General features: G+C 44.6%; 1 protein-coding gene across 2 annotated transcripts in view; it reads right to left on the bottom strand.

Moving 5' to 3' along the window:
* Positions 1-15,300, bottom strand: part of ZNF827 (zinc finger protein 827) — a 153,081-nt gene that overhangs the window by 115,531 nt on the left and 22,250 nt on the right. For both annotated transcript variants that reach the window (XM_066632635.1, XM_066632634.1), the window contains exon 2: positions 542-1,552. In XM_066632635.1, the coding sequence (XP_066488732.1) occupies positions 542-1,552 (1,011 nt within the window). The remainder of the gene's footprint in view (positions 1-541; positions 1,553-15,300) is intronic.

Consider the following 15,300-nt stretch of genomic DNA (forward strand, 5'->3'; position numbering starts at 1 on the left):
ATCTGGACTTCCCCCACAGATGCTATTTTAAATGGATAAACACACACATCAGAGATGCATATTTAATGTCTCACCTTGTTATATCTCATCTTTAACATGTTTTACATGCTGAATGTCACACCTAGCTGTAACCCTAGCAAGTGTATTTGTGACAACAGGAGCACTATTAAGATATGTCCTAGCTCCATGTTTTTAAAAAAGAAAAAACCATTTCACACATTCACTAACACTATGCATTCCCTAATAAAATACCTTTGATCTCACCCCCATTAAATAAGTTTCACTCATGGATCAGTTCCACACTTGACATGGAATGTTTGCCGGGTGTACTGTTGTTTGTTGAGTCCAATAAGTCCAATAAATAAATACTGAAAGAATCCCATTGGAGAACACTCTCCAACATGGGAAGATCTGGTTGCCCCTGTACAGCATTTTAAAGACAGCCTTCTCCTTAATTATTTTATTCTTAATACAGAGATACAATTTAGAACGGAGGATGGGAAAGGCTCTTCAAAATTAACTGCAAGATTCCAGCTCATACCTGAATTAGTGGTTTTAGAAGCTCTTCCTTTTGGGGCCGGGAGTAACAATAATTCCAAAGACTGTGGTGGAGTTACTTTCTCTTGCTTCATGTCTGAAAGCTGCAGGGGATCCTCCGCAACCAGCGACTTTTTCTTCTCCGCCAAAAGACTGCCTGCAGCTCTTGCAGCAACCTCCTTGAGTAGGGCTGCTGAAGAAGTCATTGAGGCGAGAGAAAGGAAAGAACCTGCTGGCGGTGGGTGGTCCTGCCCAGGAGTCATGCTTCTTTCACTGACTTTCTTTGATAACGCTGCCAAGGTAGAGCTGGCAGACTGCGAACTAAACGGTGAAGAAAAGGTTTCAAACCTTATAGGCTCTTCAGTTCGGGAAAGCGACTTGTCCTGGAGAACTGCATTGGCAGCCGCTTTCAGCTTCAGGATCGCCGAATCTGGAGACAAACCACAAGACGGCGTTGAGTTGGGCAGCCACTTGCCTTGGTTCCATATAAACCGGCTGTTTGTGCCATATTGGTCACTTTGTTCCTGTTTTTCAGCGAGCTTTCTAGCAAGGACACTTAGCTGCTGAGCATGATGCGTGGGTGGAGAAAAGGAGACATTTGAGCCTAGATTTACAGGGGACTCAACCCTGCCGTTAACTGTGATACTGGTGTCTAGCTTGAGAGAACCAGCCTCCAGCAGACGCCTCAAGTTACTACTAAGCGGCTTATTTGGGCCAGGAGTGTCATCTTCACACACAGAAGATACGCCAGGGGAAAGGTGTTCTTTACTCTGTAGCACGTCCTTTAGAGCCTCATTCTCGACAGCCGCCAACTCCAGTGTGTTACTGCTAGGCGTCGCACTCCCCAAGGATGTATCTGGAGATGTAGATTGTTCCTGGATCCTATCCTCAAAGGATAACTTGAAGTTCTCCTGGACTTCTCCATAGGAGGCTTCTGATGGGGTTTCTGAAGAGTTTCCAAACCAGTGCTCTTCCTCACTAAGTTCGCCTTCTGCTTCTTCTTGTCTGGTACCATCTGTGGAAAATCAAGGGAAATAACGATCATTTCAAATTATACCCAAGTTATTAATATACAATTCCAAAACATGGACCAAAGTCACATGAGGCAGAAACCTAGCTGAAATCAAGGAAATCTGGTAAGCCCCCAGAGGAGGGACCATCTAGGAACCTCAGGTCAGTAGCATAGCTAAGGGGTGCAAAGCACTAAGTTTTTCAGGGAGCCTCACCGCAGCATGCAAGCAGCTCCCCCCCTCTCCTTCGGAGCCATTCCAAGTAGTGGGAGCAAAACAGAGGCATAGCTTTCCCTCCCCAATTAAATGTTAGCAAAAAACAAACAAACAAACAAAAAGAACAGCTAGAGTGGATTAATTGAAAGCACCAATATGCCATATTGAATTCTTAATAAACAGATTCTCAAGACACTACTGTAACTGAGCATAAATACGTGTAACTGAAGCAATCACATATCCTTCCCTTGTTTACCCCTGCCTCCACCTCCCCTTTTCAAGCCCCTGGGGGAAGGGATCTGTCTTTTCACTCTGTGTAAAGCATTATGCATACTGATGGTGATATACAAATAAGAGCCCAATTCTATCCCCCCCACTGGTGCAGCAATGCCAAAAATAGGTGGGCTGTATCCGGGGGGGGGGGGGAGTGATTGGGAGGCTTCAGCAGGGAAAGACAATTTAAGTACCCTTACCGCTGCATAAACCTCCCAACCTGCAGTAGGTCTCCTTGTACCAGTGCATCTGAAGAAAGGGGGAGTGAGCCAACAAAAATGGGGTTAAGATCTGACATATGCCATTGCCCCCAGTTTCACCTCCTCTCATAGCCTCCCCGCCTTCTGTCATGCCCCCTCCCCACCCAGTTTCATCCCTCCTGGGCGCAAGAAAATTGCAACATGTGAAATCTGAATATACAGAGAATGCTTGTCCTTAGAGCTTTCGTGTTGTCTTTATATATATTGATGTGTAAGGGTGTCAAATGTATTTGCAATGTATGAAGACCACTGCTGGCCATTTACTTGGTGGTGTTACCCAAATCAGCAAAGCAAAGGGGACTGAGTTATTTAAAGTACAGTATATTAGAAATTACATTTCTATGGTTGAATACAGACATGGTTTTGAAGGAAAAGTCGTTCATATTTAAAAAGTTGCCCTCAGTGGTCAGGATCCAAAAAGCCCTATGCTGTGCCCTGCATGTAGATCAGGACATTCCAGGGCTCCTTTCCTTCCACAACCCCTTGCAAACTTTAAAGAGCTGCTTTGGAGCGGGGGGGGGGGGGCGGAAGCATCCTCCAGCAACACATTCAGTGCTGCACAAGGGTTGCAGACCCCTGCATATGTAGGAGTGCTTTACACTCCTTCAGAAGCCTTTCTGAATCTCAGTCAATAACGTTAAAAAACCCAATCCTGCCTTGTGCCCCATACCTGCAAAACACTACAGGCACAATCCTAACCAGGTCTACTCAGAAGTAAGTTGTTCAATGGGGCTTACTCTCAGGAAAGTGTGGTTAGGATTGTAGTCTAATATTCATGACCATTTGAGATGTATTTTAAAATATCTTAATTTGTCCAAGAAAATGGATCTCTCCCCTTTGTAAAAACAACAACAACAACAACAACAACAAACAACTTTGCAGCCAGTTGCTTTTTGGAACAGTAACAAAATAGCTCATTCATAAGGTTGCATTCAAAAGGAAAAAGTTAAAATGAAAAGCATTTCCAACAGAACTGTAGTTTTTCAGTTGAAAAGTGTTTGCTTCCTGAACCACATTTTCTCATCACTGACAGTTCTAACATATCTTCTCTCTCCTGAGATGTGACTGGCAGTGTTTAAAGGGCAGTGACCCTGGATTGCTCTTGCTCACAATAGGCATTCAGAGATATACAGATATGACCAAAGAATTTTTTTGTGCATCATGCTGGCCAATCCAAATTGTGCATCATGCTGGCCAATTGTAGTCAAGAACAATAACAATGCTAAAATTAAATGGACACTCTCTCCACTTTCCAGATATTTTTCTTGGTACGACTCCTTTGGGAAGCGAATGTCCCATAGTGTAAAAAGAGTCATAGAACTAAACAAAATCTAATCACATGGATGTTAGGATTATATAGTAAACACTGGCTAAAAAATATAACTCTGGTAATGTTAATGGTCAAACTTCCAATTACTGTATTCGGAGAAAGATACATGCAAACAGGCATTTTTTTCTTGAGCTCATATCTAATTCCATCAAACATACAAAACATATAAAATAATTGCTGAATTAATTAGTAAACAGCAGGACTTACATTTCACTTTTAATATCAATGAAAAACTAAACAACAGGTAGGCCCATTTAGACATCCTAATCCCATTTAGATAGCCATAGTCTCAGGGTTTCCATAAAATGTCGCATAGGAATAAGAGACTTTGATTTCACAATGCACAATCTGGTGATTTCTATGAATTGTTGCAAGTTTGCAACTATTGCATATCTTGTCCAAACTATAAGCTAATCTTGCTAAGGGCACAATCCAGAAAACGAGTTGGGCCAGCGCAAGGGACATGCCTAAAGCATGTTTGCACCTCCTCGGGAGTAAGCTGTGCTGGTGCATGGAGGCTGACACAAGGCTCTGGGGTGGGTGGGGAGGAGGTGGGAGGGAGGCATTCTTGGGTGGAGGGAGGGTGGGCAGTGCATGGCCCCATGGGTAGGCAGGTGGGAAGTGGGGCTGGGATCCAGCACTTATGCTGGATCCCAACCCCCTTTCCCGGGGAGCTCAGAGCAGTATCAAGCCTTTCCACTCTCCTCTGACTTGTGCCACCTCAGAAGGTGGCGCAAGTCCCATCGGGGCCAGCTTTCCTTACCTGGAGGTAAGGGGAAACTTTTCCCTCTGCATGAGCTTTGGCCCCTTTGGGTCACTTTGGGCCCCTATCCTGCACTGGATACAGCACAAGCCTCTTGGCTTGCCTGTTCCAGCGCAGGTTAGGATTGCACCCTAAGGCCCAATCTCATGGTTATCCTGCACTGCCAGAACTTGTATTCTGGCAGTGCAGACCACTTTCCAGCAGAGCAAAACCCAGGCCCTTAGTACATGTTGCTAGGACACTGCTGCACAGGAACAATGGCACAGTGCATTCTGCAGAGGCTCCTGAAGCCTCCATCAGCACTAGCAAATTGATGGTGAAGGCATGTCATGGCTGGGGACAGGGAAGATAGGGGGAGTTTGGGAGAAGATTTGCAGGAGGGTAGGGGTTGGGGGAAGAAGGGGGTGAATCTTAGCAGAACCAGCATGAGTCAAATCCTTTCCTCTCTTTGCCAGGTTGCTCCGTATGTTTTCTCTCCTAAGTCCTAAGCCAGCAAAATTGCTGGTGTTGGTCTGAAGAAACCCACAAGCAATTGAGTAGCCTACTGGGGGCTGTCTGATCATTCCACCAACTGCTGGATGCAGTGCACATTCCCTCAGTACAGCTGAATCAGTGCCAATGGTGGGGGGATAGGATTGGACAGTTACTTTTCTTAAAGTGTTTATTTTGCATTGGATAATTCAAAGCTCTAACATCTATAAAAAGTCCCCAACTACTTTGAAATATACAACTTTTGATTTAAAACTGGGGTGTCCAAACATTTTGACAGGAGGGCCACATCATCTCTCTGACACTGTGTCAGGGGCCAGGAAAAAAGGAATTAATTTACATATAAATTTGAATAAATTTACATAAATGAATGTATTAGGGATGGAACTTATATGAATGAATGAAGGTCTTGCAGTAGCTCAAGTCCTACAAAAGGTCTTGCAAAAAGCAAGGCCAGCCTTTCCTTCGCTGCCACTGCTGCACCACAGACGTGAAACAGCAAGTAGTGGAGGAAGCCCTCATCCCACAGCTCAGATGAGAGGTTGAACAGTCCTCCTCACACTGAGAGCAGTTGCGTTGGGCCAGCATGGGCTCCAGCAAGTCTCTGGAGGGCCAGGGGCTCATTGAAGACTGGGGACTCCCCGCGGGCTGAACTGGGAGCCCCTGAGGGCTGCAAGTGGCCCCTAGGCTAGGGTTTGGGCACCCCTGATTTAAAACATAAGCAGTCCAACCTTAGGCAGAGTTAGGTGCACCTAAACCAACAGTTACCAAATGGGATTAGATGCTCCTAACTCTTCAGAGGACTGCCTGGAATGGCAAAAAATAAGAAAATTTAAAAAGGCTACAACCCTATGCATCTTTTCATCTGATGGATCTGAACAGGTAGGATCTGATGGGGCACATGCTAGGGGTCCATGTAAGGGCACAAACCTGAGCCTGGCCAACCTCTAAGGCAGTAAGAACCTGCTACTGTCTTTAATCACCACTGCCACTACCAGGGAAGTCCATGCTCATGAGAATGCTTATCAGGTGATTAAGGGGAAGCAGTGTCCCCACCAGGAGGTGGGGGGTTGCCTAGTGGTAGCAGTAGACACTAGTCCACTACAAGGTTCCTGGGCACCAGAGGGAGTGGCTGGCATATGAATGAGCTTTCCAAAGCATCAGGAAAGTACACCATTGGGAGACCCTCACAGGATTTCTGTGCCATGACCACCCAAAAGCTGCAGCCAATGCTGCCACTGAATTCAGTGGAGTGCTTCTGAATAAATGTGCAGAGAACAGGGGTTCAAGGACGTTGTGCAGGGAACTGCTTTGGTATTACTTCTGATAATTCTGGGGTCTGTTTAGATAAGGGTCAAGTCAAAATGGCACCTCAACTTTATACACAGAGACAGAAACAGAGGACTCTCTGTTAACCTTTTGTGACGGAGGGGTGAGATAGCAAAGTTCACTCCATCTCTTTTGGCTGAGTCTACTTGGTATATCCCCACCAAAAGCTGTCTCCATCAGCAACTATTCAATCTGCCTTGTCGGGGCTCCTCCCAGATGCCCTGACCCCTGACTTACCTGGGAGCAGGCACCCCCTGCCCAGGGTGGGGAGGCTTCACTGCCCCCAAAGGGGGCAAAGTGGGTTGGCTCACCTCAACCAGCCAGAGGGGGCTGGCAGGGCAAACAAGGAACACTACAGGAAACAAGCCAGGAACAGGAAAGGCCTTTTCTGCCCCACCTGGAGGAAGGGGAGGGGCCAAAGGGGGCAGGCTTGCTCCATAAAACAGGGAGGCCAGGGATGAGAGGCAGTCAGTGTGAAGCAGGGAGCTGTGAGGTTAACAGCTCCTAGGCCAGGTTTGGCAGCTCTGCTAGGGAGGAGGACAAGGGTGCTGGAACCCCCTTTCCCTCCAGCCAATCTGAGGCCTCCCTGGGGAGGAACAAGCATGTTCCAGGCCCCTCCAGGGGAAGGTCCCTACAGCCTACATCCAGAGGTCACACAGCAAAGTCCACTCCATTGGTCTGGCTGGGCCAATGTGCCATTTGGCTCCACTCCAAGAACTGGTTCCCTCAGTGGCCATTTCACCTAGCAATTACAGCAGTTGGATCACATTATGTGAAAACTGGTACTTGAACTTCCTTTTTCCTCTTCTCTCCAACTTTTTTTCCTCTTATATTATGTTGATTAGACTGTATCCCATTATTTTAAATTGTGAACTGCCTTGAGATCTTTGACAGAAAGGCAGTATATAATGGAGTTTAAAAAATGAATAATAAAAAGGTTACCATACTTCAAGTTCTGCTTATTTCCAAGGTTTTCATCCTGGATTAGAATATATATAATTGCAGGATGAGATTCATAATATAATTGCAGGATGAGATTCAGCAACATGCGCCCTAGTTAGCTACTCTGCCTATTTTGGAATGTGAGAACCTGAGATGCTGGGAACACTATGGGAAATGAACTTGCTTTGGAAACAAGAGAGTTATCCCTTTACCAGTAGTCACTCAGAGTTAGGGCAAAGAAGTTGGTTTCATTTGTCCTGATTGATAGCATCACATTCACACCGTGATCCCTGCTTGAATGTGAACTCATCAGGGAGATGAAGGAAGAAATTTTAAGAATGCCATTGGAGAAGAAGATTGGGTATAAATGAGCCTGCAAAGTGCTGTGGAAAATGGGGTGAATTAACCTGAATTAACCCAGTCTCTGTCTTTTGTTCTCCACAAGGCCAGTTGAGATCCCAGAAAATTCCTAGCTCCCCTCCTTTGGTGTCACCCGATGCGGTCTGCCCCCCAAGCCCCTCAGTGATGCCACTGATGATAGCACAACTGTAGGGCACATACAGAAGTTCCCACATTTAATCTCTGACAACTCCAGGGAAGACTAAGAAAGACTTTTCAGAAACCCTGGGGTGTCAATATAGATAGACAATACTGAGAAAGATGAACCTATGGTTGGTTCATAACTTGACTTTGTCTCAGAACTGTCCACATATTGAACCTTACCCCCAGGTAGACCTAGCTTGTTTAAGAAAAACTGTTTTTCTATGTTACAATAAAAAAGGTGAAACTAACAGAAATAGATTGCTGATCTTTGAGCTACAAGCCCATTTACAGTCTACACATATGGTAATTGAAAACTAGTCACTGTCTGGCAGGGGCCGGCCTTAGAAACTGCAGGGCCCACTGCAAAACATTTTTGTGGAACACCCCCACCCCCATGCTCCCCCACTCACCAGGATGAACAGCAGCAGCAAGGCACATAGCAGCGGTGTCACCACCAACTGCTTCGGGGGGGGGGGGGTGATTTCAAGCCAATTGGACCCAGGGTGTGTGGGAGGGAGGGCCATCCAGAGGCAATGCTCTGCTCACCATGCTCCCCTTGTGACGCCTTGGCATGCAAGGTTCCATGCCAGAGTATTCGCTACAGAGCAAGGTGCCAGCTACGGACATTCCACTCATTATTCCAGTGCAGGCGCTCTCCAGGCGCAGGGCCCAATTTGGCCAAATTGGTCAAATTGCCCTAAGGCTGGCATTACTCTCTGGTTTAATCTATTCAGAGGTTTCTAATCAGATCTGAAGCCTCAACCTAACCTGCCCTTGTCCTGTTATCAGCTTCTCCAACTCCCGCCTCATCTCTTCCATGAGAAAGTAAGAGCCTCCTCCTCTTCCTGAGAACTGCATAGAAAGCCTTAGTGAGCCTTCAGAGGAGGTGCATGAGTATTTCCACCTGCAAATAAGATGTGAAGAATACAATGCTTTTAAAAAATGTTTACGGCTACACTGAATGAGACTTCAACGCACTAGATGCAAGCAACAATTTTTAGTCCAGCTACTTATTTAAAGCTGCCAAGGTCGCCAGGGCAACAGGACCGCAGTTTCTTTTTCAGGGAAGAAAGAGGGTCCAAAGAGGGCTGACTTTTAAGAAGAGTGCCTAAGCACGTGCCATCATACAAAAGCTATTCTCAGTCAAGTGAAGAGGGGCTCTTCTGCAACAGCCTATGAAACATAAGACCTATATCCAGTTGACAAAAGAGGACAATGAAGTCTACAATCTGTTTTAAAGGCACTTGGGAGATGAAGTTGTCAACATGCACAATGGCTTGCTAGTCTGCATTGCTGGGAGTACTTCTCGGTGTGCTTGCTTTCTGTTTTTGACACAGCAGTCTACTCTAGGCTGGTGGTTCTCAAACCTGTTAGCACCAGGACCCACAATCTGTCAAGACACACTGAAAGTGATGTCATTAACCTGGAAGTGATGTCATTGCTGGAAGTGACAAAATCAAGCAGGAAAATATTTAACAGCCCCCCCCGTACAACAAAATCAAATCAAATAAGTAAATTAAAAGTTTACAAATAAATATGTTAAAAAAATTATTTAAAAGAAAGAAGAACCCTCCTAACCGTCCCAAGCAGTTGCTGATCTTTTTTCCCCAAACATCTCCAAACATTCCACGCCAAAACTCCCCAAACATCCCACAGGCTGCAAACCTGTGCACCCTTATTTGGGAGTAAGTCTCATTGACTGTTATTGTTAGTACCCTGTTAAAAGTACATATAGGCAACATTTCACCAAATGAAGTTACATACCATGGTAGCAACAAGTCTAATATATTAAAAATAAAATACACATTGAAATTAATGGGAACCCACCTGAAACTGGCTCACAACCCACCTAGTGGGTCCCAACTCACAGTTTGAGAAACACTGATCTAGGCTGCATTGACAAACATAGGAAGCTGCCTTCTGTTGAATTGGCCTTTCTGGCCCAATACTGCCCACTCTTAGTGGCAGTGCCTCTCCTGTTACCCGATTCCTTTGTCAGGAGGTACTAGGAATTGTAAGGTGCTAGGAGGCTCAAAGAAGAAACTCTGGCAGCAGGGCTCAGGCGTCTGACTTTCTGCATGCTCAAGATGACCTATAGGGGTAGGGGCTGGTAGACTTGCTGCACAGCACTCCACCACCACCACGGAAATAGCAAGAAGGAAAACCACAGCCAATCAGCCCAGGATGAATCAGGCAACCGAAGGAGTCAATAGGCTCTTTACTGACCTTACAGAAGAAATTCCCTGATCTCAACAGACTGAGCATGCGCCAAACAGACCCTTGTCTGATTCCTCTGGAACCCTTTTTGTCCTTGTCCACACCCTCTACCTCTGGCCCTGCCTGCTCTGGAATCTAACCACCAGCCTGTTTTTCCAGACCAGTTGCCTCAGACCACACTGGGTCCTAATAGGGATTGAAATACAGACAACAAAATCCACTGTTCAAGGCACCTTTAACCCTCTGAAGGAGACCAGAGCTGGAGGTTGATTGGAGGGTGGCCTCCCTGGTCCTCAGAGTGCTTTCTAAGGCCTCTGGGAGGTCTTAGAAGGTCACTTCCAGTTTTCCCACAAAGGCTTCAAGTTGAGCCATGTCTCGCTCATTGTGGGATGGGGGACCCATGTTGAGCCAAATCTGCAAATGGAAAATCCATGGATTTTCCTATACCAAATCCATACACCTGCACCAAATCCATACACCACCCATATTAATTGTCCTAACACCTTGCATATATTATAATTATATAAAAGAATAGAGTGCTTTAAAAGCAGTGGATTAAAGTAGCAACCACTTGGGTTGTGCAAAGTGCTCCCTATGTGTGTGCTTCTGAAAGTGGAAGCCACTTGCTGGAGCTTATATACAGGTGGGGCCTCTTTATCCATGGATCTAGCATCTACAGATTTGCCTTACCGTGGATGTTGAACCCCTGAAACGCCCACCCTGCAGACCTCCCAGATGTGACTGGAAACTTGTTTTAGCCACATTTGGGAGATTTTCTGAGACTCAGAGAGGCCAGAAAAACCATTTTTGGCAAAAACTGGAAGTTGTGGCTCTGGGTGGCTTTTAGTGCCTTGGAGAGGCGGCGCACAGCCTCTCCGAGGTTCAAAAATGCCTCCTGGAGCCTTTCTAAGCCCAGGTGGGCTCCAGGTAGTTGATTATATGTGATTTTCTGTATCTGCGGGGATGGAGTGAGAATAGATCCACAAAGGAATGGATACAAAGGCACCATCTGTACTCCTAGTGATGTGTTATGATTGGCTGCAGAGTAAAGCCCAACTGACACATTTTGCAGGCTGAGATGGTAAGCAGAGGTGGTAGGATTCTGGATTGTTCCACTTCAGACTGCAGTCTTGGGGTCACAATCTAGAATGCTTCCATGAAAAAAATACTTTGCTGCATGTAGTAAATGAAGACACTGGAGGAAAGGTTTTACATACATCTCTCCGTTAATTTCCTGGTTTATTGTACACATGGTGTTTTTTTTTAGTGTGGAGGAAAATTCAAAAAGATATGACTTTCTACCAGCCATCTGAAATGGAAATGTAGATAATTCCACTACAACCCATTCTGCATAATGTGTAGCTTGGACTCCAGTCCAAAAAAAAAAAATTCTGTTATCCATTGTGACTGCAGTGACAAGAGGAAAGAGATGGGAAGCAATCACTCTGGCATCATGAACAAGGTGCTAAGCAATTCAGGATCTCAACTAAAAAATCCAATTATTTCCCAGCTATAACCCTTCTTCCAACCAGTCTTCCTCCTTGCACTGGCAGAGTCCTAGGAACCTAAGAACTACACTGGAGATTGCCTCCTACTGCTGCAAAGATTTGGCTCTCATGGTGTAGCATTGTGCTCCAGTCGTGCAAGTGGGTTTAGGGGTAATTCTATCCCATAACCACCAGACAGCCACCATAACCTGGAGAAAGGATTGCTCTCTGAGATGCAGAACTTTGCCTCTGTCAGCAGTGATTGGCTGCAAGAAACCTTAAAGCAAAACACATCTTTTTTTCTCTGGGTGAATGACTAGATGCTCCATGGAATCCATATGTTAGAGTTTTAGCTCCAAGAAAGTGTCCTTAAAGTTTATATCTGCTGCATGGATGGACAGTAAAATTGGAGCATACTGTATCCAAGTTTGATGACTTGACAGCCTGAACTAAAAGAATATCGATCTTCCACTAAAAAGAAAATATCTTCTTAGACTTTTGTCAGGTGAGATGTAGGATAGCTTCCTCTTGTTATAGAATAGAGAAAAATGTTGCTGGAATTTAAACTTTCCTCCAGAAATGATTTTTTTTTTTTTAAACAACCCAGTGGTTATTAATTTGCAAACTTCACCCTTCAGAGTTTGAGCAAAATACTTCTTTAAGGCCTTCATTTAGGCACCAGTGTACTGAAAGTACAAACAAATTGATAACAAATCCCAAAGCACCACCTATAAAATTCATATGCCTAATGACTTTTACAGAAAAGCAAAGGCCTGACTGAGAGGTGAGATGCATCAAAAACCTGAGATTTCAGAGAAGAGGCCTAGTGATGCCACATGGTTGCTGTTGTGGAAATTTCCCCAACAACCTGGAACTTGTGGGAAGGAAATACATGAGGCGGGACAAAGAGACAAGGACGGATGATATAAAATGGACAGTGAATGTATTGAAGAAGAAAAGACAGCAAAACCAAGCAATATTAAAGGCAAAATTCCAACTTATATTACCTCTCCTATATGGCAACATGATCCTGGTGCTAAGGAAATCCCTTCTTCCTCAGCTGCAAACCCAGGAGGTGCCAGCAAGAGGACTTCAGGAGCCTTCAGAGCAGAGTTTCCCATCACAATGTGTTTCTGGGGGTAACATAGGCCATGCACAGGCCAAGCTGCTCAGCAGCACATGTAGAACTGGAAACAACAGGTTGCTGCCTGGATGTCCAGAAAGGTGGGCTGTGCTCTCTGTGAAGTTGTGGAAGGGCTCACCCGCTCTCTCTGGACCATTTTACACAATTTTAAGGCATTTTTCAAGTGCGACCTGGAAGTAAGTCGTGCTAATATCACATCAGTGTGTTGTCACATCATTAGCACTTACTTTCACATTTGTAACTCAATAAGGGTGTCACCCACTGGGTAAGTTTGGGAAGCACTGCCTCAGAGGTAAGTGGTCTTCTTAGCTCTGTTCTTCCCCTTCTTCCTCAGCACCAGACCCAGGAGTGCCAGCAAGAGGCCTACAGAAGTCCTCAGAGGTAGGTGGTCTTCTGTAGTTCTGTTCTTCTTTTGCTCTTAGAGAGGTAAGTGATTTCATTAAAAGTCTTTTATCCCTCCCTTTCCTCAGCATATGCCAGCACTGTGTCTCCCCTCAGTCTGGTTCCCCCTTATATAGGCTTTTGCCTGAAGCTTCTAAATAGAAGAATTCCCTTATATGGGTAGGACTTCTTGCCTTACCTCAGCCTGGCAGTCTTCACTCAGGTCTGGCATCGTTAACCCTTTAACTATATATTAACTGGTAACTTTTCTTTATCACTGCCAACTTTTGAAGAAAAAAAGGGTTTTTAAAAATTCCAGCACCAGACTGAAACTCAACAGCAGAGGGGCCTTCAGCCATAGTCCACAAATTTCCTCAGATTTACTTTTGCTGTCCACTGGCCTGAGAAAAAAATAAAATGCTGAAGACAGGCATTTCTGCCAAATTGGCAACTCTACCAAATAAACTTTTAATGGATCCCTGATGTCTGATTCAAATACATTACACACCTAGCACTGCCCTGCAACAAACATATACAGTCTGATTCTGATCTGCAATCTCAGTATAACTAGATTGCTTTTCTGTGGGTAAATATTGCACTTCCTGGAGCCCGCAGTCATTTTTTGGCAGTCCAAATAAAAATGTTGTACAGTACTATGGGGGGAGGGAAAGATACTGAATCTCAAGTTTTCATGGGTCTATTGGAGAGCAAGTTCTGTTAACTAAGGAGCAACGTTAAACCAATTTTTGCCTGGTGCACGGGTGTACACATTTGGTCACTGTTGCGTATATGCAACGTTGGGCAGAAATGACTTAAACTATGTCCCTGGTGCAGGCTCAGAGCAATCAGGAGAATGCTGTGCCATTATAGCTCATAAAATAATACCCATTAGATGTATATTATGCTGTCTAAATTTGGAGGGCAAGGCTTCAGTATAACTTCCTTTTATTGCAGCCACCAACTTCCTTCTTTCCTAATTGCCTATTTAAAACTGAAAACTTCAAGCCTTCCTAGTGACCACACAACCATGTGACCAACAACTTAACGACCAACCAGTATGTTAAGTGCCACTTGAAGTGTTGAAGCAACACTTTCAAAAAATGCATTCACAGTTTAAGGCTTAACCATCAGAGAGAAGCAAAAGTAAGAAGGAGAGTTTCTGACAAATCAAGGTACAACTTCAGCATGCAGTGCGATTCTCAACTTTCCTCTATCGCTAATGCTGGTCTCCTGCCCTACCCACCCACTGCTTTCCAAGTTCTACAAATTTTAATCTTCTTCTCCAATGCTTGAAAAGCAGAAACATTCTGAAAGAATGGTCATGTGCTTGGCTATGCAATAATGCATTATCCATTAAATGTATGCATAATCTGCTATTTTTCTTCATGTTGCAGAGTTCAGATTTTTTTTTCTCAGTCTCAATTCTAATATGATCCAGTGGAGTAAGGAATGCACATATGGGAAATAGTCTTCTAGCCTTTTCCCTTTGCTGCAGTTCACAAATAGCAAACCACAGAGCATTTTTTAAACACAGGGAAATTTAAAAATGGATTTGGGGTTGGCAAAGACCTGCAGAGCAAGAAATAGGTAGGGGGGAAAAATGTCTGTTGCAGGCAGGCACGCACGCAAGAGCCTGTGGATCACTTCCAACCCCTGTGCCCTGACCCAACTACAAATCAGTGGCTCTCCAATGCTGGGTTAGGATCTATTGTAGTGAATCATCAAGCTGATGGAAACAGATATACGTAGAAGACATTAGCTCTGTGCAAACATACATGGTATTGCATTCATCCTATATGTACATGCCAAGGAACATCAGGAACCCTGAATATTTCATATTCTAATGATCTGTAAAATTTGGAATATTTTACTTTATTTTCTAGTTGCCTCTGAAAAAGAACTCAAAATGCATCAGGTGTGAAAATTCTTATACTATAAAACTCTTGTAGTACCTTTGAGTACTTCTGATCTCAGAAGTGAGATCAGACCCGGAAGATCCATCTGAAATGTTGTGTGGTTCTTGAAAGAGAGAACCATTTATGATTGTAAAAATCCCCTTGAGGGATTTAGAAACGCCTGCCTATGTAAACCACCTTGAATAAAGTCAGAGGAGAAATCCAATGACCAGAAAGGCAGTATATAAATACTGAGTTGTTGTTCCTGTTTCTGATTTTATGGTATCACATGATCCTCTCCCTGCAAGTTCATGGATTTGTGAGGGGGAGTTGGATATACACCTAGGGCCCAAATTCTAAGCAAATTTCCAGCACTGGCATCGCTGTGCCAATGGGACATATGCTGCATCCTGCAGTTGGGGGGCACTGACGGAGGCCTCCTCAAAGTAAGGGAGTATTTGTTTCCTTACCTCAGAGCTACATT

The sequence above is a fragment of the Tiliqua scincoides genome, chromosome 6, assembly GCF_035046505.1.
Source record: "Tiliqua scincoides isolate rTilSci1 chromosome 6, rTilSci1.hap2, whole genome shotgun sequence".
Taxonomy (NCBI): Eukaryota; Metazoa; Chordata; class Lepidosauria; order Squamata; family Scincidae; genus Tiliqua; species Tiliqua scincoides.